This window comes from Macaca mulatta, chromosome 18, assembly GCF_049350105.2.
Source record: "Macaca mulatta isolate MMU2019108-1 chromosome 18, T2T-MMU8v2.0, whole genome shotgun sequence".
Classification (NCBI taxonomy): Eukaryota; Metazoa; Chordata; class Mammalia; order Primates; family Cercopithecidae; genus Macaca; species Macaca mulatta.
The window spans coordinates 69,051,187-69,078,868 of record NC_133423.1 but is presented as its reverse complement, the minus strand read 5'-3'; the positions used below and the strand labels follow the sequence as shown (position 1 = coordinate 69,078,868).

At 42.2% G+C, this 27,682-nt stretch overlaps 1 protein-coding gene across 8 annotated transcripts in view; it reads right to left on the bottom strand.

The window, feature by feature from the left end:
- The window catches only part of TMEM241 (transmembrane protein 241), a 157,519-nt gene that overhangs the window by 39,944 nt on the left and 89,893 nt on the right, over positions 1 to 27,682 (bottom strand). For 2 of the 8 annotated variants that reach the window (XM_077975011.1, XM_077975014.1), the window contains one exon: positions 25,309 to 26,274. The exons of the other annotated variants lie outside the window; for them this stretch is intronic. In XM_077975011.1, coding sequence (XP_077831137.1) covers positions 26,056 to 26,274 — 219 coding nt within the window. In that variant the 3' untranslated portion in view covers positions 25,309 to 26,055. Of the gene's footprint in view, positions 1 to 25,308; positions 26,275 to 27,682 lie in introns of those variants that run through there. 8 annotated transcript variants of the gene reach the window in all.

Sequence of the window (27,682 nt, the reverse complement as noted above, 5' to 3'; positions counted from 1 at the left end):
AAGCACAAGAGTCTTTCTCATTCATTATATTTTGTCCTCCAAAAATGTTAGTAAAAGCATAAACATTTTTGAAAAGCCCTCTTCAAATGACTAAAATCTGCCCATGAAAAAACTTCAAGTTACTCTTGGAACTAGCCATTCAAGAAGACCTAAGAAACAGTCCTCACCTGTACTATCAATTGGTGTACTCGCTTATAAAAAGCATTTTAAAACACAGATTTTTCCCAAAGAAGAAAGAGTCTTGTCGTCTGAGGAATGTCTCCCTCTCACACGCAGACCCGAATAACAAACACCAGGACCTGCCACAGGCAGAGGGGTGCCAACAACAGCAGAACTCAATACTATGTGTCAGCCGCAGGGCTTTGAACTTCCTGGCTTTGTCAACGGCTGTCACAACCTCTGTGTTATTTAAACAGATTTTGGTATTTAAAGCAGATCAGGTTTGTTTTTCAAACATTCATTTCAATCCTAAAACAAATTTTCCATTTAAGGGAAAAATGGTGGTGGTGGTGGTGGGGGGGGGGTGCTGTAAGTAGGAACCTGCCAGATAATCAGGTATTTGGGAGACAATCAGAGATTTAGGTTTATTGTTTTATTGGTTTTTAAATGCATATAACTCTTAAGAAAAAAGTGATGCATACAAGGCTCTCCCTTGCCTGCTTCTTCAGCCCAGTTGCAGCCATGTACCTCCCTTTTAAAGGGGTTGCAATTTTTCAGTTTCCTACCATCATTTTGCTTTTGCTCAGCAAGTTCTCTCTGCCTGGAAACATTTCATAGGTCCACTGACATAATTCCAACTCACCGTTCAAAAATCCATCTTGAGAAAACTTTTACTGAACCTGGCCCCCATCCACACACCCAACTGGATCAAGCACTTCCTCTCAAGGCTCCCACAATCCCTTGCCATTGCACATGCCAAACCCTATTTCAATATGTGATCTTTTCCCAATCAGGGCATGTGCTATTCAGCTTTGAACGTTCAGGGGCTAGCAATAGAGACTTGCATGTGATAAGGGCCTGATAACAGTTTCTGTACCAGATAATCAGAGCTGCTAATATAACCTTTAAGGTCACAGTACTGTTTTGTTTGGTTGTTTAATCCTTTTTCATATATTTGGGAAAACTGGAACCAAGGACTTGAGAACCACTGGAACATTCTCTCTACCCCTTATCCTTCACCAGTTTCCTCCACAGAGTTAGAAAGAGCTTCACAGAGAGGATCTAAGACTATATCTCTCTGGATTCTAGTCCTAAAATGCCAGGGAAGATTCTAATTGGCTTCTAGACCAACTGACTGTGGCCTGGGAGGCAGAGTCATATAAGAATAGGAAGCTCACTCAGGAACTTCATGGTTGGAAGAAGGAAGGAACATTTTATTGGAGGAAGGTAAGGGAAGTGCTGGCAGGCAGAACAACAGGTAGCTTTCTTCTATCTGCCATGCAAAATGTGGTCACAGACAAGCAGCATCAGCAACCCCTGGGAGCTTGCACGAAACGCAGAATCTCAGGTTCCACCCCTGACTTACTAAACAGCATCTGCCCTGGCACAAATGCCCAGGTGATATGCATACACATTAAAATGTGAGAGTTCTGTTCTATACCCTCCAACTCCAGCCACAAGGCTCCAGAATGACTTTCTCCAGCTGGTGTGCAAACACGCTGCACTGCTACCTCTCCAGGGATGGGCGGACTCCAGTTCTCCCACAGGCCACCGAGTTGGAGATGTATTTCAGACAGTCTTGGAGTCTGTCTGTGCTGCAGACTCACATATGAATGTTACCTTCCTGGTCTTCCTTCCAGGTTAAAGAGTAAAAATCTAATATAAAATTTATCATCTGAGAGTAGGCTCTTTTTCTCCTAGAACCCACAGAACTATTCCAAGCCCACTAGATAGAAATCACAGCCTATACTCATAACTCTATTTGGCATTAAAAATTTTTCAATTAATCCTTATTACCCATCTTACAATTTATTACCACACTCAGTGTAATTATTAACAAGGGACAACCCATGCTAAACTCCAGGCATGGCTATTAACGGTATTTAATATTGCCTCATCAAAATATATGACCCATTAATGTTACCAGATATCAGACCAACATTTATTATAAGCACAATGGGATTGAGAACATAGATGAGGAACAAAAAGAGATGAACCTAGGTTCATGTGAAGGAAGGATAAATTTTAAACCTAGAGAAATCTTAGGTGACTTTTAACAAACTCCTACACCTTATAGAAGCATCCACAAAAGAATGAAACTAAAAAACTGTGACATAACTTATCTAGTTCATGGAAGACAGGGGAAGAAAGTAACCAAAATGTGATGAGGGCATAAAATGTCCCAGACACCAGGCTCTGCTGTATCACAGAGAAAATCTCACGTGATCCTCACAACATCCCTGCACAGGAGGCTGCTTGGCCTTATTTTTACGGATGAAGAAACTGAAGCTCACAGAGGATAAATATCTGCTCAAAGCATACAGTTTAAACAAAGGAAGAGTTGGGACTAAAACCCAGGTCTCCTGAATCCTGTGGCAATCTCCTTTCTAACTCCAAGCTAGCCCTCAACAATGGCTTTGCTTAATCCTGGCTCAGTAGTTCTCAGCCTCTCAGCCCTGATGGCACATTCAAAATCCTGTGAGAAGTTACAAACACACACACACGCACGCACACACACACATACACCACTAATATCCTGTTCCATGTCAACCAAATAAACATTTCTTGAACTGAAGCCCAGGATTTAGCATTTTTTAAAAAGACCCCCTTTAATTCTCATAGGAAGATAGGATTGAATCCCTGATTATTGCTATGTTACTAGTTTGAGTAAAAGTACCCACGAAATTGCCAAACATCACAGAACCACTTCATAGCATCAATGAAATAGGCCAGAACCTGTGAAACAAGGTATCATCATCACTATCCCGCTCATCCCATCATCACTGCAGGTAACATTTGCTGCACCATTTTACATTCCCACCAGCAGTGTGTGAGGGTTCCAATTTTTTTGTGCAAATATGGAATATTTAAGCTGTTACTGATATATACCATGCATACAGAAATACATGCAAAAAGCACTCACGTAGACCTTAATAAATGATTACAGAGTGAATACATGTATGTAACCAAGGAACAGCATCAGTGTCACTTGTGTCCCCATACAACTACTATTTTTCTCCCTCCCCTCCAAAGATCTGAAGATCTACCATTGTAGATTAGATATACTTTGTCTGTTTATATGTTTCTTTTTTTTTTTTTTTTTTTTTCAGACAGAGTCTTGCTCTGTCGCCCAGGCTGGCGTGCAGTGGCCAATGTCTGCTCACTGCAACCTCCGCCTCCAGGTTTCAAGCGATTCTCGTGCCTCAGCCTCCTGAGTAGCTGGGATTACAGGCGTGCACCTCCACACCCAGGTAATTTTTGTATTTTTAGTAGAGACTGGGTTTCACCATGTTGGCCAGGCTGATCTCAAGCTTCTGACCTCAAGCGATCCGCCTTCCTTGGCCTCTCAAAGTGCTGGGATTACAGGTGTGAGCCACCACGCCTGACGGGATGTGTTTCATTATAGAAAATTTTAAATGTGTACAAAGAAGGTTCCAATTTCTTCACATCCTGGTTATCTTTCTTTTTAATTGTAGCCATCCTAGTGGGTGTGAAGGGATACCTCACTGCGGTTTTGGTTTGTATTTCTCTGATGACTAATGACACTGAGCATCTTTTTCATGGGCTTATTGGCCAGTTGTTCATTCTTCTTTGGAGAACTGTCTAGATCCCTTGCCCACTTTAAAAATTGGGGGTTCTAAAAATGATTGAGGTATAAGAGTTCTTTATATGTTGTAGATATAAGTCCCATATCAAATATATGACTTGTTTGTGGGCTGTCTTTTCACTTTCTTGGTGGTGTCCTTTGCAGCTCATTAGTTCTTAATTTTGATGAAGTCTACTTTATCTATTTTTTCTTTTGTTGCTTGTACTTTTGGTATGTGCCATGGTCATATTTTATGTAGCAAGGAATTCTAAGTCACTATTTCACCCGACACACCCGACATCTTTTTTTTTTTTTTCACCCGACATCTTAATTAACACTATACACGTATCATATAGATATATCACGGTTTCCTTTTCATAGAGCCATTCATTTATTCTATCTTCAAACACCTATATTTTACTTTACAACATGATCTATCCAAATTATGTACTACTGCCCTTGATTTATAATGAGCTTCCAATGTGATATTAGGAAAAAGTCAATATCATGCTATGTGATATAAACCCATCTATGTGATATGTGATTCAGTAAAAATTTGAGGATTAGATCCAGTAAGTATGTATTAATACATTTAATAAAGGAGTCTAGAAACTTTATGTAGTAATTCTTCAAATTCTTCACAGTAATTTTTTCTTTTTTTTTTTTTTTTTGAGACAGAGTCTTGCTCTGTCACCCAGGCTGGAGTACTGTAGCACGATCTTGGCTCACTGCAACCTCTGCCTCCCAGGTTCAAGTAATTCTCCTGCCTTAGCCTCCCAAGTAGCTGGGATCACAAGTGCATGCCACCATGTCTGGCTAATTTTTGTATTTTTAGTAGAGACAGGGTTTCATCATGTTGGCCAGGCTGGTCTCGAACTCCTGACCTGAAGTGATCCACCCACCTCAGCCTCCCAAAGTGCTGGGATTACAGGTGTGAGGCACTGCACCCAGCCTTCATAGTAATTTTGAAGAGGTTGGTGACCAGTTATTTAGAGTCAAAAGGGAATGCAGTGTTGAGACGACCTAATCGCTCCCTTTACTTTATTTCAGTCCTTCCTTCCTTCCTTCCTTCCTTCCTTCCTTCCTTCCTTCCTTCCTTCCTTCCCTCCCTCCCTCCCTCCCTCCCTCCCTCCCTCCCTTCCTTCCTTCTCTTTCTCTTTTTCTTTCTTTCGAGATAGAGTCTCTCTCTGTTGCCCATGCTGGAGTGCAATCGTGCGATTTCAGCTCACTGCAAGCTCTGCCTCCTGGGTTCAAGCGATTCTCCTGCCTCAGCCTCCTGAGTAGCTGGGATTACAGGTGCCCGCCACCACACCAAACTAATTTTTTTTTTTTGAGATGGAGTTTTCACTCTTGTTGCCCAGGCTGGTGTGCTATGGTGCAATCTTGGCTCACTGCAACCTCTGCCTCCTGGGTTCAAGCAATTCTCCTGCCTCAGCCTCCTGAGTAGCTGGGATTACAGGCGTGCACCACCACGCCCAGCTACTTTTTTGTATTTTCTGTAGAGACAGGGTTTCACCATGTTGCCCAGGCTGGTCTCAAACTCCTGACCTCAGGCAATCTGCCTGCCTCAGCCTCCCAAAGTGCTGGGATTACCAGCATGAGCCACCGTGCCCAATCTACTTCAGCACTGTAAAGATGTCATTTCTGCAGCCAAGAGCCAGATGCATAAAATAAAATAAAGATGTCATTTCATTGCCTATGAGTACTCATTGTTTCAGGTAAAAAGTCAGCCGTTGGCTTTGTGGTTGCTTCTTCGATTTAAGGTAATGTTCTTTTTCTCTAGTTGATTTTAAGATTTTTAAATTTATTGTTGATTTTCAAAGAAAAATTTGATAGTTTGAGTAGGATATACTGAAGGTTTTTTTTTTTTTTTTTTTTGTATTTTATATGTGGGGTTTGGTAAGCTTCTTGAATCCATGGGTTGATGGCAGTCAATAGATTTGGAAAATTCTCAGCCAGCATCTCTTCAAATATTGCTTCTGCCCAATCTCTCTCTCTTGTTCTCCTAGAACTACAATTCTACAAATATTAGATCTTACGAACATTTCCCTCATGTCTCTTATGCTCTGTTCTGCTCTTTCCATCCTTTTTTCTTCTTTGTGTTTCACTTTGAGTATTTTCTACTGACCTTGAGTTCACCAATCTTGCTACATTGTGCCCAGTGGGCTCTTAGACCCATCAGATAAATTATTGATTTCAGATGTATTTTTCAGTTCTATAATAACTATCTGATTAAAAAAAAACAAATTCTAATCTTGCACTGAATTGTATCATTATTTTATCCATCTTTTCCTCTATTTTCTTTAACATATTATCCAGTCATTTTTAAGTTATTGCTAACATCACCTGTAGTTCTGTTCCTATTATCTTTCCCCACTTGATTATCAGTTATGCCTTCCTGCCTATTTACATGCCTATGTCTTTGATTACATGCTGGGCATTGTGTATAAAAGAACTGCAGAAGCTCCAGAGGATAGCTTCTACCAGGAAGCATTTCCCTTTCCCTCTAATAGGGTGATGAGGTCAATCCAACCAGGGATTTAGTGACTCAGGAATAGGCTGCAGCTCTAGTAACTTAGTCCACCTCTATTTTATCTAGTCCCTTAGTTGTAAGCCCGCCCAGACTTGTGTTTAAGAGCTTGGTGGATCTCTGTCTCCTCCTCCATAAAAGGTCTGCCTTTCAGAGGTTTTTACCTTAGCTTTTTAGCCTCTCATCCATGCAGGTTCAACACGTGACAACTGTCTTTAGGGGAAGACTTGTGCTCTTGCTGCAGTCTCCTCCTTCTAGCAGGACTTTGTCTCCTAAATACCCCTAGGCTATGAGAGTTTTCACACCTGCAGCCTCCTGCACCACCCAGAACTCAGCAAATGCCTCATGGGAAAAACGAGACTTCCTTTGGGGCTATTCTAGTTTCCAGTCCATCAAACCAATTCAGTATGACTGCCTAAACTCTGCTAGTTTCTCTAGTTTCTCTTTTCCTAATATTTCCTCTTTTTGGACCAAGCCAGATCCTTAGCCCACACCCAGAATCAACAACTATCCTCCTCCTTCCCTGCCCTTACCATGAGGAAAACAGCTTGGTTACTCAGTGTACCTAGGAAGGGTTCTTCCCTCTCTGGAAATTTGCTTAACAGCTCTCCAGTTTTCATAAAAACATGATTTTTGCGATTTATTTATTTTTCCCCTAGTTGTTTCAGTTGAGATACTGGCCTGTCACAAGGTACAACAGTCTACTCTAAAGTAGGTTTCCCTTTTTTATATATTTGCAAAAACAGACCCAGAGAGATAGACTAAGCTACTGGATTTCAAACCAGGCTCAGCCAACCACTATTTCCCGAGAGCCACTGGATACCGTCATGACACAAAATGGGGAGTCTTTTTTTTTTTTTTGAGACAGGGTCTTGCTCTGTCACCCAGACTGGAGTACAGTGGTGTAATCATGGCTCACTGCAGCCTCAGCCTCCCAGGTTCAACTGATTCTCCACCTCGGCCTCCTGAGTAGCTGGGACTAACTGGCATGCACCACCATCCCCGGCTAAATTTTGTGTATTTTGTAGAGATGGGATTTCACCATGTTGGCCAGGCTGGCCTCGAACTCCTGGGCTCAAACGATCCATCCGCCATGGCCTCCCAAAGTGCTGGGATTATAGGTGTGGGCCACCACACACCTGGCTGGCCTTTTCATTTGTCCTGAACAACTTCCCATTTGGCAACAATTTTATTAACATGACAATTTTAATTAGCTTAAAAAAAAAAAGCATAGTCTAGGTTTTTGTATACCCTAGCCTGGGGCAACAGAACTTTATCAAGGGCACAGTGTTTTTCCCTTCGGATACAGGGTTTCAGATAAAGTGTAATTGATAGTAATGACTATGGCAGGCTGGAGGCGAGAGGAATAGTCAGCTCCCTCTCCTCACGATTCCTTCTCTGCCCACGGAGGAGGGAACTCTTCTGTCTTCACTTGTATCATTTCATTATCTTCCAAGTTCATTCCAAGGGGAATAATTGTTTATCTGATTGTACATTTTACACTACTCAGAGAGACTCTAATGCTTTAAAGGCAGGAACCCAGACTCCACAGTCTCTTCTCTTGAATCTATGCAATAACATTCTCTTGACTCTCCATCTCCACGTGTTGTGGTTTAGGGAGGAGGATGGAAAGGAAGCCGTGCCTTGCACGGGGAGCAGAAAGTCTCTGCTTTCCAGCCAGGGTTGAGTGTTTTTGGTTTAACTCAACGTTTTTCCCACTTACTATTCCTTGTCCATATGTTCTCTTGGTTTTTATCCCGAGAAGGTAGGTGGAGTGGGTAGTAGAATTCAAGTACCAAAACTCTGAACTCTTTAACAAAGGCATAACTTCAGAAACATGTGGGCCTTCTGGACTTGCAATCTTCCTGGCACAGTTATGCTAAAGGTGCTATCTCTTGCCTGGGCTGGATGTCCGACTTTTCTCTGGTGCTTACATTTCTCAGAAGGCCATATTCATAGCATGTCTACTGAAGTGGTGTTTCACAGAACCTTTGGAGGACTTCTTCCTCTATCTTTCTCTTTGGGCATTCCACTTCAGCTTGTCCTAAAATACTTGATTGCGTTGTTTCTGTATTTGCTATTATAATTTTCTTTAAATAGATGGGCTATAAATTTGCCAAGTATTTCTTCTTTTCCAAGTAGTAATAAAAAGCAAAGTAATGTCAACATACTTAGAACACCCAGTTGTAGAAGACAAATGGAGAGTTTGAGACTTCCCTAATTTTCCTTCAAACTCCAATCAGTGACAACCTGGTATGGAGTCTCTTAATTTCCCATTCTAGTACTTTTCACTTCTTGGTTTCATGTAACTTAGTAAACGTACTCTTCTACTGTCAGACATACTTTTAGAATGATGGGTTTGTGCCAGTTATTTTTTAAACTTTTGTCCTGCTAGCTGGAAAGTTCTACTAGTCTACCAAGTGAAGCAGAACTCTGTGCTTGTGGAAAGGAAGGGCATGTGGGTAAGATGTTTTTATTTTCTAAGTTGTTTTGATTTACTCAAAGCACAGATCTAATCTCTGAAGACTATTTTTAGAAATGACATGAATTTAAGCTCAAAGGAGCATTCAATAAAAGCACCATAATTATGCTTGCTCCAAGGTTAGTGAGGATTTGTTCATCTCCTTTTGGTATAACCATAACTTCAATTCACACTACTGTTATATTTAGCAATAATGGAGGTGAAAGAATAGGTCTGCCAAAAGAGAAATATCCAGACCCCAGTCCCCAACACTTCCTTGCAACATTCAAAGGTAGGAGATGTGGTGCCCATTAGGTCAAACCCTGTTGCCTGCTTTTCACCTGCCTCCTTCCTGTATTGAGCCCAACACTTCCTGAAGAGCATTGGCTGGAAGAAGTGAGCCCTCTACGTGACATCAAAGACTGGACCCTGGCTCCAGGTCTGGTCACACTCAGTTTTACAAGACCAGAGAGTGAGAACTTATTAGGAACACACAAAACTTGCACAATACGTTTACACAAACCATGAAAACCTTCCAGCTCTTGCCACACAACCTATTTGCCATGGACTGAATTGTCCGTAATTCATATGTTGAAGTCTAACCCCCAATGTGACAGTACTTGGAGACAGTGCCTTTGGGAGATGATTTAGTTTAGATGAGGTCATGAATGTAGAGTCCCACCATGAGATGCATGCCCTTATTAAAGGAGACCAGAGGCTGGGCGTGGTGGCTCACGACTGTAATCCCAGCACTCTGGGAGGCCGAAGCGGGTGAGGTCAGGAGTTCGAGACCAGCCTGGTCGACATGGTGAATCACCGTCTTTATTAAACTACAAAAATTAGCCAGGCATGGTTGCGCAGCCTGTAGTTGTAGTCCCAGCTACTCAGGAGGCTGAGGCAAGAGAATCACTTGAATCCAGGAGGCGGAGGTTACAGTGAGCCGAGACCGCGCCACAGCACTCCAGCCTGGGCGAGGGAGTGAGACTCTGTCTCAAAAAAAAAAAGAAGAAGAAACCAGAAAAAATAAAAATAAAAAGAGACCAGAGCTTGCTGTCCTCCCAGCTCCCCCAGGTGCACACAGAAGAGTTCATGTGAGTGCACAGGGAGAAGGCAGCCGTCTGAAACCCCAGGAGGGAGCTCTCGCACGACACCCACCCTGCCGGCACCTTACTCCTGGCTTACTCTTGGACGTCGCAGCCTCCAGAACTGTGAGAAGGTAAATTTCTACTGTGTAAGCCACCCAGTCTGTGATATTTTGTCATGGCAATCGAGCTAAGACACCTTCCCTTGCTCTTTTGGAGAGTTTAAAAAGGCTGAATGCTTCAGAAGATGCTTTCATTGAATTAGAAGTGAAAAAGGAAAAGGGATTTGGGCTTTTGCTGGGATGAAGTTGAGGCAAAATTACGTTCACTGAGCACCACGCAGGACACTAGAGAAGTGACATGAAAGGCAAGATCTGCCCTCGCAACACCCCATGCTGGGTTAGCTAAAGCAAAGAATGTCAATGTTATCACAGGGTAAGTGCTAAGACATGGGCAGACTCTGAATGTTATGGGAACCCCACTTAGGGCTGAGTCCTGTGCTAAGCCTGAAGGGCATTCAGGAATTACCGGCGGCAGGGCGGGGGAAGAGCGGGAAGGACACTCTACGAAAGGGGAACAGCACGAACGAGCCCAGCACACTCTACGCCACTGAGTGTGAACTGGAATGCCAAGCATGTGGTAGGTTAAAGGCCACTGCTAAAGCCAAAGGAAAACTGAAGAGAGTAAAAAAAATCAATAGTTTAAAACCCCTTTTTCCTAGCACATATCTTAAAAGTCCTATGGAGAATCCTATTCGTTTAAAGAAGAGGGGCAGCTGGTCCCAGGAAGATTAAGCATGCAGTTTTACCAGCAGACCAGGGGCAGTCCTCCGTATGCATGACAAGAGAGCCTCTCCCAGCCCTGTGTGTGTGTGTCTGAGAGAGCAGCAAGCCAGCAGGAAGAGTCCTGGGTGCTCCCTGGCTGGGTCACAAACTCGCTGAATAACCTCAGGCAGAGCCATTCCCCTCTCTGGATTTCAGGTTCCTCTCTAAAATAAAGGAATCATCTAGAAAGTATTTATCAGGGATTGAATTTTGTTCTTTCCCTTATTATCTTTTTTTGAAGGGGTAGGGGATTTTATTCATTTCCTGACTTGTTCCACTGAGAATTTTCAAGAAGCTTAAAAAGATAGATCAATTCAGACATAAAATATCAATCAGAAGTAGGTAAGAAACATGAAGGAAAGGGGAAACCAAGGAGAGGAAGGCAGAGGGAGGCCAGGACAAAATCCACGCCAGGGTGGCCGCTGCGCACAGGAGGGGCTCAGAGTGTAGCCGCATGATTCCTGGCAGCCAAAGCGAAGAAGGTGTGTGATCAGTCGCACACTGAGTGTCCCTAAGATTCTGGCAAACCAATGCTTGGGAGAAGCCATTCAATGTTAATCTATCTTCTAAGTTTAAAATGAGAATGTTGTTATAGACATTCAAGCATATGTTCCAAAGAAAGCAGAGAGTCTTTAACTTAATAAATCTGTCAGCTGCCACATCAAGGCCCAATGTAAAGACCCAGAGTAAAGAAATGTGTTATCTTGTCCCCTCCAATGTCTAAAGTACCCCTCTTCATGAAAGCTAAATATAAAGAAATCTGAATTGTGGCCCTTCCCTGGTCCCACAAAAGGAACATCGGCTGCTGGCATGGGCCCCCCTACCCAGTCTGGGTATAGCCAGGAGCCCATCAAGTGTCCTTCTCTATCAAGAAGAAAACAATGCCCATCAGTGGCTACTTTTCATAAAGATCTCTTAAAGCCTGTGGACAAGGCACATGCACATTTTCTGAAGGCAAGGAGTATGCATTTCAGAATCCCCTTGCAGCACCCCTTAGTAACTCGGTTTATTCATCTCTACAGCAAAATGTGATTTGTTGATTGTGTGGCCATCTCCAAAATGTTGGGGGACCAGCAATATGCCTGGTGGCCCTGCCATGTTTCCAAAGTCACTGACTGAGCATGTGCTCAGGACAAAGCATCTAGTCCCTGCTCTGTGTGATAGCAGGATCAAATTCACACATAACAATATTAACCTTAAATGTAAATGGGCTAAATGTCCCAATTAAAAGACACAGACTGGCAAATTGGATAAAGAGTTAAGATCCATCAGTGTGCTGTATTCAGGAGACCCATCTCACGTGCAAAGATGCACACAGGCTCAAGATAAAGGGATGGAGGAGGATCTACCAAGCAAATGGAAACCAAAAAAAAGCAAGGGTTGAAATCCTAGTCTCTGATAAAACAGACTTTAAACCAACAAAATTCGAAAGAGACAAAGAAGGCCATTACATAATGGTAAAGGGATCAATTCAACAAGAAGAGCTGTCTACCCTAAATATACATGCACCCAATACAGGAGCACCCAGATTCATAAAGCAAGTCCTTAGAGACCTACAAAGAGACTTAAACTCCCACACAATAATAATGGGAGACTTTAACACCCCACTGTCAATATTAGACAGATCAATGAGACAGAAGGTTAACAAGGATATCCAGGACTTGAACTCAGCTCTGAAACAAGCAGACCTAATAGACATCTACAGAACTTTCCACTCCAACAGAATATACATTCTTCTCAGCACCACATCACACTTATTCTAAAATTGACCACATAATTGGAAATAAAGCACTCCTCAGCAAACGTAAAAGAACAGAAATCACAACAAACTGTCTCTCAGACCACAGTGCAATCAAATTAGAACTCAGGATTAAGAAACTCACTCAAAACCACACAACTACATGGAAACTGAACAACCTGCTCTGAATGGCTACTGGGTAAATAACAAAATGAAGGCAGAAATAAAGATGTTCTTTGAAACCAATGAGAACAAAGATACAACATACCAGAATCTCTGGGACATATTTAAAGCAGTGTATAGAGGGAAATTTATAGCACTAAATGCCCACAGGAGAAAGCAGGAAAGATCTAAAATCAACACCCTAACATCACAATTAAAAGAACTAGAGAAGCAAGAGCAAACAAATTCAAAAGCTAGCAGAAGGCAAGAAATAACTAACATCAGAGCAGAACTGAAGGAGATAGAGACACAAAAAAAACCTTCAAAAAAATCAATGAATCCAGGAGCTGGTTTTTTGAAAAGATCAACAAAATTGATAGGCCACTAGCAAGATTAATAAAGAAGAAAAGGGAGAAGAATGAAATAGATGCAATAAGAAATGATAAAGGGGATATCACCACCAACCCCACAGAAATACAAACTACCATCAGAGAATACTATAAACACCTCCACACAAATAAACTAGAAAATCTAGAAGAAATGGATAAATTCCTGGACACATCTCCCAACACTAAACCACGAAGAAGTTGAATCTCTGAGTAGACCATAACAGGCTCTGAAATTGAGGCAATAATTAATAGCCTACCAACCAAAAAAAGTCCAGGAACAGACGGATTCACAGCCAAATTCTAGCAGAGGTACAAGGAGGAGCTGGTACCATTCCTTCTGAAACTATTCCAATCAATAGAAAAAGAGAGAATCCTCCCTAACTCATTTTATGAGGTCAACATCATCCTGATACCAAAGCCTGGCAGAGACACAACAAAAAAAGAGAATTTTAGATCAATATCCCTGATGAACATCGATGCGAAAATCCTCAATAAAATACTGGCAAACCGAATCCAGCAGCACATCAAAAAGCTTATCCACCACGATCAAGTCGGCTTCATCCCTGGGATGCAAGACTGGTTCAACATATGCAAATCAATAAACGTAATCCAGCATATAAACAGAACCAAAGACAAAAACCACATGATTATCTCAATAGATGCAGAAAAGGCCTTTGACAGAATTCAGCAGCCCTTCATGCTAAAAACTCTCAATAAGCTAGGTATTGATGGAACGTTATCTCAAAATAATAAGATTTATTTATGATAAACCCACAGCCAATATCATACTGAATGGCCAAAACTGGAAGCATTCCCTTTGAAAACTGGCACAAGAGAAGGATGCCCTCTCTCATCACTCCTATTTAACATAGTTTTGGAAGTTTTGGCCAGGGCTATCAGGCAAGAGAAAGAAATAAAGGGTATTCAATTAGGAAATGTGGAAGTCAAATTGTCCCTGTTTGCAGATGACATGATTGTAAATCGTCTCAGCCCAAAATCTCCTTAAGCTGATAAGCAACTTCAGGAAAGTCTCAGGATACAAAATCAATGTGCAAAAATCATAAGCATTCCTATATACCAGTAACAGACAAACAGAGAGACAAATCACGAGTGAACTCCCATTCACAATTGCTACAAAGAGAATAAAATACCTAGGAATCCGACTTACAAGGGACGTAAAGGACCTCCTCAAGGAGAACTATACATCACTGCTCAACGAAATAAAAGAGGATGCAAACAAATTGAAGAATATTCCATGCTCATGGATAGGAAGAATCAATATCGTGAAAATGGCCATACTGCCCAAAATAATTTATAGATTCAATGCCATCCCCATAAAGCTATCAATGACTTTCTTCACAGAACTACAAAAAAAAGCTACTTTAAAGTTCATATGGAACCAAAAAAGAGCCTGCATTGCCAAGACAATCCTAAACAAAAAGAACAAAGCTGGAGGCATCATGCTACTTCACTTCAAACTATACTACAAGGCTACAGTAACCAAAACAGCATGGTACTGGTACCAAAACAGAGATACAGACCAATGGAACAGAACAGAGGCCTCAGAAATAACACCACACATCTACAACTATCTGATCTTTGACAAACCTGACAAAAACAAGAAATGGGGAAAGGATTTCCTATTTAACAAATGGTGCTGGGAAAACTGGCTAGCCATATGTAGAAAGCTGAAACTGGATCCCTTCCTTATAACTTATACAAAAATTAATTCAAGATGGATTAAAGACTTAAATGTTAGACCTAAAACCATAAATACCCTAGAAGAAAACCTAGGCAATACCATTCAGGACACAGACACGGGCAAGGACTTCATGACTAAAACACCAAAAGCAATGGCAACAAAAGCCAAAATTGACAAATGAGATCTAATTAAACTAAAGAGCTCTGCACAGCAAAAGAAACTACCATTAGAGTGAAAAGGCAATCTATAGAATGGGAGAAAATTTTTGCAATCTCCCCTTCTGACAAACGGCTAATATCCAGAGTCTACAAAGAACTCAAACAAATTTAAAAGAAAAAAAAACCCCATCAAAAAGTGGGCAAAGATATGAACAGGCACTTCTCAAAAGAAGACATCTATGCAGCCAACAGACACATGAAAAAATGCTCATCATCACTGGTCATCACAGAAATGCAAATCAAAACCACAAAGAGATACCACCTTACGCCATTTAGAATGGCAATCACTAAAAAGTCAGGAAACAACAGATGCTGGAGAGGATGTGGAGAAATAGGAACGCTTTTACACTGTTGGTGGGAATGTAAATTAGTTCAACCATTGTGGAAGACATTGTGGCGATTTCCTTAAGGATCTAGAATTAGAATTACCATTTGACCCAGCAATCCCATTACTAGGTATATATCCAAAGAATTCTAAATCATGCTACTATAAAGACACATGCACACGTATGTTTATTGCAGCACTATTCACAATAGCAAAGACTTGGAACCACTCCAAATGTCCCTCAGTGATAGACTAGATTAAGAAACTGTGGCACATATACACCATGGAATACTATGCAGTCATAAAAAAGGATGAGTTCATGTCCTTTGCAGGGACATGGATGAAACTAGAAACCATCATTCTGAGCAAACTATCACAAGGACAGAAAACCAAACACCTCATGTTCTCACTCATAGGTGGGAACTGAACAATGAGATCACTTGGACACAGGGAGGGGAACACCACACACTGGGGCCTGTCTGGGGTGGGAGGCTGGGGGAGAGATGGCATTAGGAGAAATACCTAATGTAAATGATGAGTTGATGGGTGCAGCAAACCAACATGGCACGTGTATACCTATGTATCAAACCTGCACGTTGTGCACATGTACCCTAGAACTAAAGATTAAAAAAAAAAAAAAAAGAAAGAAAGAAAGAAAAAAAGAAACCCAACAGGTGAAGAACAATCCCATTTCTGTAAAAACAGAAAACCTCAGGAATGTGTGTACGAAAAAAAATTTCCAAAGAATATACTCTAAAATGTCTAATATGGTAGAGTCCCATAAGCTTTTTTTTTTTTTTTTTTTTTTTTTTTTTTTGAGACAGAGTCTCGCTCTGCCGCCCAGGCTGGGGTGCAGTGGCCGGATCTCAGCTCACTGCAAGCTCCGCCTCCCGGGTTTACGCCATTCTCCTGCCTCAGCCTCCCGAGTAGCTGGGACTACAGGCGCCCGCCACCTCGCCCGGCTAGTTTTTTTTTTGTATTTTTTTAGTAGAGACGGGGTTTCACCATGTTAGCCAGGATGGTCTCGATCTCCCGACCTCGTGATCCGCCCGTCTTGGCCTCCCAAAGTGCTGGGATTACAGGCTTGAGCCACCGGCTTTTTTTTTTTTTTTTTCATTTACTTTCTACATTTTCTATAATTAGCTTTTTGAACTTTTTAAATGAAGATAGTGGACTAAATGGTTTCCACGGTTTTTTTTTTCTAGAGATGCCATGGGTCAAAATTAAAGTCACAAGTTAAGGGGAAAGTTATTTGCTTCAATAATGGTGAATACCCACTACAGTTAAATACCTATAGGAAAATTCAAACCCTGACCAGGAAACCACACCATTTGCATTCCCACACCCCGGCCCGTGCCGGCTCATGTCTGGGGAAGGCTGGCATTCAGCTCTCCGGATGGTTGGGCTGCAGGTGTCCCTAAGGTGCACCCTGACAGCCTGGCTCTGCTCTGCCGAGCTGCAGAGTGAGTTCCTGGCTCCCGTGACAACCTACTTCCCTTACATTCATCCATTCTCCATTAGTCTTCAGCAGCCTCTCAGTTTCCTGGAGGTGTTTTCTACGTTGTACAGTTGCCTGTAAAGATAAATGCGACAGCAGCAAAGCATGGGGGTCCACACGCAAGCACCTCTTCCCTAGGGGACTGTTCACCACCATCACAGTCAGACGCTCAAGCAGCACCCACACGAGAGGAGAGCCACCAACATGGAGCCTTTCAGAAAAGGCCTACGGGCAGCCTGGGCAACTACCGAGACCTCATCTCTACAAAAAATTGAAAAATTGGCCAGATGTGGTGGCTCACACCTGTACTTTCAGCTACTTGGAAGGCCCCAGCCCAGTGGGAGCATTCAGCGAGAGACAGAGCCCCGGAACAGTGGTGTTCACTCAAGTAAACCTCATGGTCTGAGAGAATGACAGGTGTGCCGTTTTCCATAATTAGTCACAGCCCCTGAAGGCACCGGTGTGGGGCACGACCAGAGCAAGAAACGCTTCTGCAATGCTACCGGGAAGACTGAGCTCACCTTCTTTACCTTGGCACCGAGCTGAAGATCTGTTAGAAACCCTCTCCAACCGCAACGTTCAGGAGAAATGGTGGCCACCGCCCAGAATAACAAGGTCCCAGCCACAAGGTGTCCTTTTCCCAGCAAGTGAAACCCGCCCCCGTCACCACCTGTAGCACAGGAGAAGCCACAAAGCAAGAGGCCCCAAGGCTCTGCTCGGGAAGCTGCCGGGCCTGTTTTTCCTCCCAGTGACCAACAAACAGGAGGGCAGGTCAGCATGTGGGGCTCTGCTTTCTGAGCACGGCACCATTCAGCATCCACATCCGATTTTTAAAACTGAAGTATAACATAAATACCGTGTAGTGTATGAGGCACAGGAATCTCAAGTACACAGCTTGCTGAGCGTTTATACCCATTAACACCCACACAGCTGCCACTTGGACAGAGACACCGGCCCTTCCCAGCATTGCACCAGGCTCCACAGACTCCTCCCAATTCATTCACCCATCCTGAATCCCCTCTGTGGCCACGTGCCCTTTCCTACTGCAGTGAGGATTCTATTGTGTGGACAGATGAAATTTATGGACTATTTCACCTAGTTAGGTGCTATTATGAATAAAGCTGCCACACATTTTCTTTTTTCTTTTCTTTTCTGTTTTTTTGAGATAGAGTCTTGCTCTGTTGCCCAGCGTACAGTGTGGTGGAGTGATCATAACTCACTGTAGTCTTGAACTCCTGGGCTCAAGCAATTCTCCCACCTCAGCCTCTCAAAGAGCTGGGAGCACAGGCACACACCACTACCCCTGGCTAATTTTAAAAGAACTTTTTTTGGTAGAAATGAAGTCTCACTATGTTGCCTAGGCTGGTCTCAAACTCCTGACCTCAAGCGTTACCCTGGTCTTCCAAAACCCTGGGATTACAGGCATGAGCCACCACACTTGGCCTTGAACATATATATATATATTTAAAATAACAGCCTTACTGAGATATAATGCACATACCATAAAATTCACCCCATGAAAGAGTACAATTCAATAGCTTTTAGTATACTCACAGTTATGCAACGTACACCATCTAATTCCACAACATTGAACATATCTTGTTGTGAACACATGTCTTCATTTCTCTTGGGTAAAGACTGAGGAGGGGGATTACTGAGTTATTATGTAGATGTTGTTTAGCTTTGGTGTCTTCTAAAGCATAAATGTCATTCTACAATCCTTACCAACATTTGGTATGGCCAATGTTTTCAGTGTAACCATTCTTTTGGGTGTGTGATTCCACATCAGAGTTAATACCACTTTGTCTCAATTCCCCCTTCTCTTACTACCAACCAAATACAAAATGAAAGCTGAAATTTCACCTAACAACAGAGGACTCATCTAACAATCTTTAGGACTGACTTTTTTTTCCCTTTTCTTTAAACACCAGTGTAGCACTTCCAAAATGTTAGATAAAATGATATATCAGGTCCGCTGAGATATTTCAAAAATTGAAAAAAAAAAAACAAAAAACACCAGCTAACAGTAACTGCTTAACATACATTATTTTAAATAATTCTTGTAACATTTCTGTGAAGTGTATACAATTATTCCTATTTTACATACAAGCAAACTGACATATAAATAAGTTATTTGATTTTTGCAAGGTCGTATTGCCAGATAATGAGATTCTTATCCAGGTCTTTCTGTCTCCAAAATGCTGGGTTGCTTGTCACTACTCTCTACAGTCTCATCTCCATAGCTGGTTATAAGACAGGCCACCCTATACACCTGCTGAATGCATTTGCTGACATAACATCTTTGCACAAAGCAACATGAAAAAAAAATTTCAGGGAAAAGAAAACCTTCATAAAAAGCATGAGTATTGAAACCAGGTTATGTATTACCTAATTCTTAGAGTAAACATTCTTTAAAAAGCCCAACTATAACCTGAGGAAAATAATAATCAGCATGGCTGACTTCATAGAAGATACAGGCTTCAAATAATTAGGACTGATCAGATCTGGGTGGTTCACACAGCAATAGCTCAATAACCCAATCAAAGATGCATCTACTGTCTGCCTATGGGCTCAAAACTGGGCCGGTTAACTGTCAGGGATAAAATAAGGCACTCTGTCAGTGCTTTAAAGTGAACTCTTATTCTGATTTATGGAGTGTTCTAGCTATCTGTGAAGGACAGAATGTATATAGCATACTCCAAAGAAAGATGAAATTTAATAACTGCCAAAGTGTTGTATTCCCTTATCCTAACACTTTAAGGGCGCATGAAGGAATAAAGTGCTCTGAATGGCACAGCCAAATGGCAGCAAATGTTTGGTAATTTGGAATAATAAGATCAACACTGCTCCCAGTGAAATTTCCAAGGCGGGAATGCAACGCTTGAAGTTACGAGAACACCCCTACTCCCGCCTGAAGGAAAAATTATGTTTTCACAGATAACAAACCCTCCCTTTTTGGGCAGAGGGCAAGGCACAGGTAGCAACTGGTGACTGCATCACTGAAACTGAAGACTTCAAATTTCAAGAAGATAAATCTAACATCGGGTGAAAAAGTAAACTCTTCTGTTCTTTTCTAGAGGGGGAGGGGTAGTCATTGTACAAAGGACTAACCCGAGACTTGAAAATAATGACTCCTAATTCCATGCGGACTACAAATTTTGGAGGTACTGTAAAAGTCACCAACTCTTTTGCAATTCAAATTATGCCTCTGGGTGCTCTGCTAGGTGCTGGCGATGTAACCTTGAGTAAGATGTGCCCTGCCTTCCTTGGGCTCACAGGCTGATACAGCAGGTGGATCGCTGGGAAGTACAGTTACCTGATTATTATTTTTTTCTGTTTTCCTTTACTTTTCTTCTCCTGAAGGGGAGAAAAGGGAAAGTGGTGGGCATTTGATATATCAAATCTTGACTAATCACCTACTATATTCAAGGCCAACTGTAACCACACTGGAAAATTGTGCAGAAACCATATGAAGCCTCAAGTAGGGAATAATGGCCTGAGGGTGAGGCAGGAAAGAAAGAAGACAGAATTCTTCTTGGACACAGATGCAACCCTGGGCCTGCTCCTTGTGCACCATGCCCCACCCCTCCCCACCCCAGAGCTCACACAAGAAGACTGACATGGAAATGTGGCCAGAGAGACCCTGTTCCCCACACAATCCTCCCCCTCAACCCTTCTCCTGTCAAACTGCACAGAAACAACCAAAATTACAAATTCAGTCTCATAGCTAGTTGTATTTAAATGATACAAAGCAATTAGTTGTTGACTTAAAAACTTTTCTTATTGTACACTTGACTAACTGGCTATTTTGGAGTCCTATAAAAAAGCACAATTTGCTTGTACTTCACTGTCTGGCCTTAAAATCAGACACAGTCTACTTATACATAAACAAAACAACACCAAAAATCTTTATCTAAAGAACGACCAGGTAAGCTCAAAGTGCCAACGCAGAGTGAAGAAGGGGAAAGGGGGCCGGCTGGGCACGGTGGCTCATGACTGCAATTCCAGCATTTTGGGAGGCCCAGGCAGGCGGATCACTTGAGGTCAGGGGTTCGAGACCAGCCTGGCCAACATGGTAAAATCCTGTCTCTACTTAAAAAAAATACAAAAATTAACTGGGCGTGGTGGCGCAGGCCTGTATTCCAGCTACTCAGGAGGCTGAGGCAGGAGAATTGCTTGAAATTGGAGGCAGAGATTGCAGTGAGTTGAGATCGCACCACTGCACTCCAGCCTGGGTGACAGAGAGAGACCCTGTCTCAAAAAAAAAAAAAAAAAAGCAAGCAAGCAAGAAGGAAAAAAAAGCAAGTTTGGACCACTTTTTGTAAGAGAGGAGAGCAATTTTAAGAGAGGAGAGCAATTTTAAGCACAAAAAAAATGGGCGAATAACTACACTTTACACAAATTCCATTTTTGGGGATGGGACAGGAAAACAAGTGTGAGGAGGCATCCGGGTACCGGGACACCGAGATATCTCCAAGGCACAATGTAACAGAACAGTTATTTTCACAAAATTGCACCAAGTAAATATCTGCTAAAATTCTTTCAAATTTACATGTCACGCCTGTCTATCATTGATGCATCCAAACTTAGCTTTCCCATAAAAAAGTCTACTCCTTCAAATTTCCCAAGAGCTGCTTCATCTGGGTCTGCTCTGACTACGGCAGTCACTCTGCTGACACAGGCCATCGGTCCTGGCCATGGTCTGCCCTCTGGTTTGGGCACCAGCAGAACTTGCTGTGTTCTTTGCTAATTACCCGATGTTCAGCCACACCCTAGGGAACTTAGTTTAAAGGATACACACAGAGGGTCTTTACAAAGAAAGCCAAACCCCTATAGAATAAATGGCACAAAGAAAGGAAGGAATGGGTATATCACAAGAACATGGAACATGGGGCAATGCAGTTACTTTACAAGATATATGCAGAATTCCATCTTTCTCTCTTTCTGATGGGAGTGCAAAGGTGTGCAGAATAAAATCAGTTTTTGAGTGAGCACTCACCCCACACTTGTTTATTGGATACCATCCTACAATAAATCAAGCACACATCAATTCATCCCCTAGAGGAGGCCTTGCAAATGTTCCCATTAACTGGCTTTTTATGTTGCAAAAACGACTTTCATTTTTTAAAAAATTATCTGGGCTACTAATGGCAACCATAAAAACCTTAGAGTCAGGAAATTTACAGAAAGTAAGGACCTCTCTCAGTAAATGAACAAACGATAAACGAGCGAATTCATTCAAGTCAGAAGTTGTGAAACAGAATTGTTACCCTATTTTTGCAACACAGAAAATTGTGATGATCAAAGGCACTAAAATTAGCTCGGAAAAAATGAAGACGACATAACTGGAAATAAAAAAAAAAAACAAAAACAAAAACAAGAACCTTATTCAAAACAGCAAAATGTCCACTCATAGCACTCATTTCTCTATGAATTATTTTGACAATAGGAAATGGAATTTAAAAATTTTTCCTGAATCCAAAACTGTATTTCCCCTCCCACATTCCCTCCAGGAAAACCTTGTTCATAAACAAACAACTCCCAGATAACTAACTTCCTGGCTGGCTGTTTCCATGCGAATGGCAGCTCCCAAACTTGCCACTTCATGTTCCTGTCGCCTCATCGGTGATGTCATGGAAAGACATCAGACATGCTGTTATTATTGCCGAGCAAGAGTCTGCAAAGGAAATTATGCTGCTGCCTCTAGGTTTTAATTTTCCATGAAAAATTATCCTCATTGCCATAGCCGCTGAGACAGTGAAAAAGAAAAATGATTTAATTAGGGAACAGCCATAATTAGATTTTTTAAGCATGGTCTTTCAACATAAAAGTTACATTACAGTACAGCTTCATGTGGTTTAACAATGTATTTTCATCACCTTCCAGAACATATGAAGGTGTTGAATAACAACTGAAGGGAGAAAAGGAGTGCTAAACTGCTATCAGAAAGTTATATCTGAAACAAGCTTTGAAATGTGATGGGAAGGAGGAGTGAAGTGTCTTCAGCAGCTAAGATGGGAAGAACCTCAAATAGTGAACTGGGGAGAGGAGCCCCCTCTTTTGGGATTACCGTTCACCATCCAGGAGGTGGAGAAAGACAGTAACAAGCTCCCCACTCAAGGAAAGCGGCAATCAGGATGAGAATGCAAGGATGACTAGAAAGAAAAAAATAACAGTAGTAATAGAATACAAAGTAGAAAAATGAAGAGAACCAACTCTGTTCAGCATAGACTTGACCCGGTGAGAGCAAAGTGTGATGGGCTTTGTAAACATACTTCTAGGATTTCCCCTGTAGTGTGTGTGTGTGTGTGTGTGTGTGTGTGTGTACCAGAAATTGAACCTATAAGAACTGTGATTACAGACTATGAGAGATTTGTTTACTTGTCACTTCCTCAGAAGTTCAAGGTATGAGTCAATGTTAAGCCTTGAAACTTCCCTACAAATGTATCTCAAAAAATTAGTGAAGGGTAAAAAATTACATTATTTAGAAGTCATGAAATCTGTGTAATTCCACATTTTGAAAAATTCATCTTTTTCTCATAATTCCACCAGAAACATCGAGAGTTTTACCAATGGTCTTTGAGACATTCTAAAATTCTGAACATGGAATCTTAATAACACCTGTTGACAACACTTTCATGAGTTCATCGTATATTTCAAACAGGTTTAATTTTATCCAGTAAAGTGACATAACCAAGACTTCTTCTTAGCTCGATATCGTGGCAATAGATCAAGACACATGTTAACACGTCACTGAAGAAAGAAAGACATTAGGCTTGCCGGGCGCGGTGGCTCACGCCTGTAATCCCAGCACTTTGGGAGGCTGAGGCGGGCGGATCACAGGTCAGGAGATCGAGACCACGGTGAAACCCCGTCTCTACTAAAAAATACAAAAAAAAAATTAGCCGGGCGCGGTTGTGGGCGCCTGTAGTCCCAGCTACTCGGGAGGCTGAGGCAGGAGAATGGCGTGAACCCGGGAGGCGGAGCTTGCAGTGAGCCGAGATCGCGCCACTGCACTCCAGCCTGGGCGACAGAGCGAGACTCCGTCTCAAAAAAAAAAAAAGAAAGACATTAGGCCTTGCTATTACCTTCACCCAAGCTCCCGAAACCCGGAAAAATAGCAGGAGAGATAGGCAGTTGAAACTCAGAAAAATTCCTAGGCAGCTAAGAGATCTTCATAAGGGTACATCAAACAGAGGCTGAAATTTACCAGCTGACTCTTTTTGACTCTTACAGGAAACTCCTATATGGGAAACATGGTCAGGGATGGCGGTCATGTTACCCACCAGGAGGCGTTGTTATGGAGACAGCTTTGAAGGATCCCTGGCAGTTCCAGTGTATAATTAAGGCTGGTGAGTGATCACAGAACAGCCAGCAGGGTGGTCTCCATGGAAACCACCAAACATACATTTTCACATGCAGAGCAAATGTTCTGAATCAATGACTCTTTATATAGGTTTAAAAACATTGTGAATGATGCATCAATTGCTTCTTTTGTGAGACAATAACTGATTAAATATGCTGTGAGAGACCTTGTCCTCATGCACGCTGAATTCTGAGCAGTGTCTAGAATAGACAGTCCACAACTAAATTCACTACCTAGAACTAGTGAATACAAACAGTAAATTCAAACCCAGGAAATCACTGGTGAATTTCATGAGAGAATTAAAACAGCAGATTGATGGAGTCAAGGAAGACCTGCCAACTGCAGACTCTCATTAATCTAGGGCTGTCTACATATTATTTAATCCTCTCAATAACACAGACATTATTATTGCATTGTTTACAGATGAGAAAAAATGATTCATACACCTAGAAAGTGGCAGACAAGACTCAAAAGCTGGGTCAAAATTAAGTCTTGGTCTAGGTCCGTGTGACTCTACATAATGCTCTGTGTCTGCAGAGCACTTTTGCACCCCCCAGACATTTTCACATACATTATCTCATATATTCTGCTTTGAAGCACTTAGGATCGCAGGTTCTAGCATTTTCTAATTTTGCAATATGTCCCCCCGGATCCTTGATTCTGTGCCCAACTTCCGCACCCACAATGCACTCCAGGTGCTAGGACTTACATGGGACCATATATAAGAAGGCTTTGCCCATCTTTCACTTTGACAGTATGAACAGCATTCCATCCTAAGGAGCAACAGGAAGGAAAATCCCAAGCCATAAGTGTAACAAGGTCTCACTCTGTGGCTTAGGCTGGAGTACAGTAGTGTAATCGTAGCTCATTGCAGCCTCAAACTCCTGGCTCAAGCAATCCTCCTGCCTCAGCCTCCCAAGTAGCTGGGACCACAGGTACAAGACACCATACCTGGCTAATTTTTAAAAACTTTTTGTAGAAATAGGGTCTTGCTATGTTGCCCAGGCTAGTCTTGAACTCTTGGCCTTAAGCAATCCTCCTGCCTTGGCCTCCCAAAGTGCTGGGATTACAGGCATGAGCCACCACACCCAGCCTATACGTATAAATTCTGACTGTCCAAACAAAGCAAAAAGAGGGATAAACAATCCGGTTAACTGCTTGTAGCATTTACAACACAATCATCCACAAGAGAAGGCAGAATTTGGAGACAGGGGTGAAAGAAGGTCAGATTGCTGTATATTTTCTATTTTAATCAGTCTATTACATAATTTTTAAATCTGGCAAATGCTTTATTAAGTAGGCCCTGATAATTAATAATATAGTTCCTAGCAGATCATTATATAATGCTACAATTGAATGTAAATGTGATTAGCATTTAGTCTTGAATACCAGATACAATAGTCAACACCGTCAGAGCTTGTTATCATTATAATGTTTTTGTGCTATCTTTGGATATCTTTCTAGTTCAGACTCCTTGCTTTACGGATGAAACAACGGAGGATTACAAGGTGTCTTAGTCCATCTGGGCTGCTATAACAAAATACTATAGGCTGGGTAGCTTACAAACAATAAAGATTTGTCTCTCACAGTTCTGGAAGCTGGTAAGGCCAAGATCACAGCCCCCGCAGATTCCGTGTCTGGTGAGGGCTGCTGTCTCAGAGATGGCACTTTTTCACCGTGTCCTCAGGGTGGAAGAAGCAAGGCAGTTCTCCGGGACCTCTTTTACAAGGACACTAATGCCCTTCATGAGGGCTCTGCCTTCATGAGCTACTCATCTCCCAAAGTCCCCACCTCTTACTACCATCACCATAGGGCTTAGGATTTCAGCGTATTAATGGGGAACATAAACACTCAGACCAGAGCAAAGGGGTTCAGCGAATAGCGACCAAAGTCAAACAGTGAGTACTTCTTCCTTTCCTTTTCCCCCCTGAAATCCCAGTCTCTCTACCACACACCTCATGGAAAAGACTAGAGCCTCCGTGTATGCCTCTCTCCTATCACTGCCCAGGACATTTCTAGTACCACCTAAACTGTAAGACTCTAGTGCCTGGGCAACATAACAAGATCTCATCTCTACAAAAAAATAAAATTAGCCTGGCATGGTGGTGTATGCCTACAGTCTCAGCCACTGGGGAGGCCGAGGCAGGAAGATTGCTTGAGGCCAGGAGTTTGAGGATACAGTTGCACGATCGCATCACAGCACCCTGGTCTGGGAGATACAGAGATCCTGGTCTCTAAAAAAAAAAAAAAAGAGAGAGAGAGAATCGAGTATATCTTAAATCCCATGGAGTTGCCGGCTGTTTCAGGCCAGCAGTACATTCTGACATAGTTTTAGGGAAGGGATAGGAGAGGCAAGTGAGGTGCCTAGGCTGCAGCATTTGAGGAGGTACTTGTTCACACTCAGACACCGACCTAGCACTGCACGGCCCAAGAGTGAGGGCCACCTTCATCTTGGTCCTGTGTATATGAAAGATGAAATTCTAACAATGGAAAATACAAATGAAACCAAATCAAGAGACTTATTCTGAGCAAGCTACGAGCAATTATTTTTGCAGGGCCACAGAAAAAACAGACGAAGGCTGGGTTTTCTGCCTGTCATTGTCTTCGGGACATGAGATGGTGGCAGCAATTATGGCATCAGCTTTAAAGGAAGAAAGTGATCTTACAGGCTGGGTGCGGTGGCTCACGCCTGTAATCTAAGCACTTTGGGAGGCCAAGGCGGGTGGATCACGAAGTCAGGAGATCAAGACCATCCTGGTTAACACAGTGAAATCCCGTCTCTACTACAAATACAAAAAAATTAGCCAGGCGTGGTGGCGGGTGCCTGTAGTCCCAGCTACTCGGGAGGCTGAGGCAGGAGAATGGCATGAACCCGGGAGACAGAGATTGCAGTGAGCCGAGATTGCACCACTGCACTCCAGCCTGGGCGACAGAGAGAGACTCCGTCTCAAAAAAAAGAAAAAAAAAAAAAAAAAGAAAAAAGAAAGTGATCTTACAGAGGCAGCTTTGAAAGGAGGAGCACAGGCTGGCTCCTCAGGCCCCACGAGCGTTGCCACTGACGTCCAGGGAAGCTTCTCCCCTGCTAGCTTTTGCGCCACATAAACTTACTCTGATCTCCGCTGCTTCTTCCCAGTGATGCTGAGAACTCAAGTCGGTTTGAAGTTAACAAGAGTAAGACAAGACACTATCCAATCCAGGCAGAATTCTCATGTGAGGATTGAAATCTGCTGGAGAAACTGACTAGAAGAAAACTATAAACTCACACACACCACATCTTCCTTACACGTCTACACACATCCCTGCACTTCTCTTCAATCTGTTGGCTTTGTTCTGCTTGAGTGCTTTACATCATATGTGAGAAGGGATCCCGAGATTTTATGAAGATGCCATTAGATTTCACATGCCCAAATTTACCAAAATGAGAGATTGGTTTTTAAAGAGATTAGTTTTTAAATATTTGCTAAATATTCCAATACTTTTGGCTTCTTAAATTTTTTCTCAAATTCCCAGAGAGAAAAAAATAATAATAGTGATAACAACATAAAGTGACCTCAAAGGCACTTTTCTCGCATGCTAAGTATTCTCAGATCTAAGGAAGATACTGAAACAGGTGAGGACCAGAGAGAGACATGGATGCCTTTT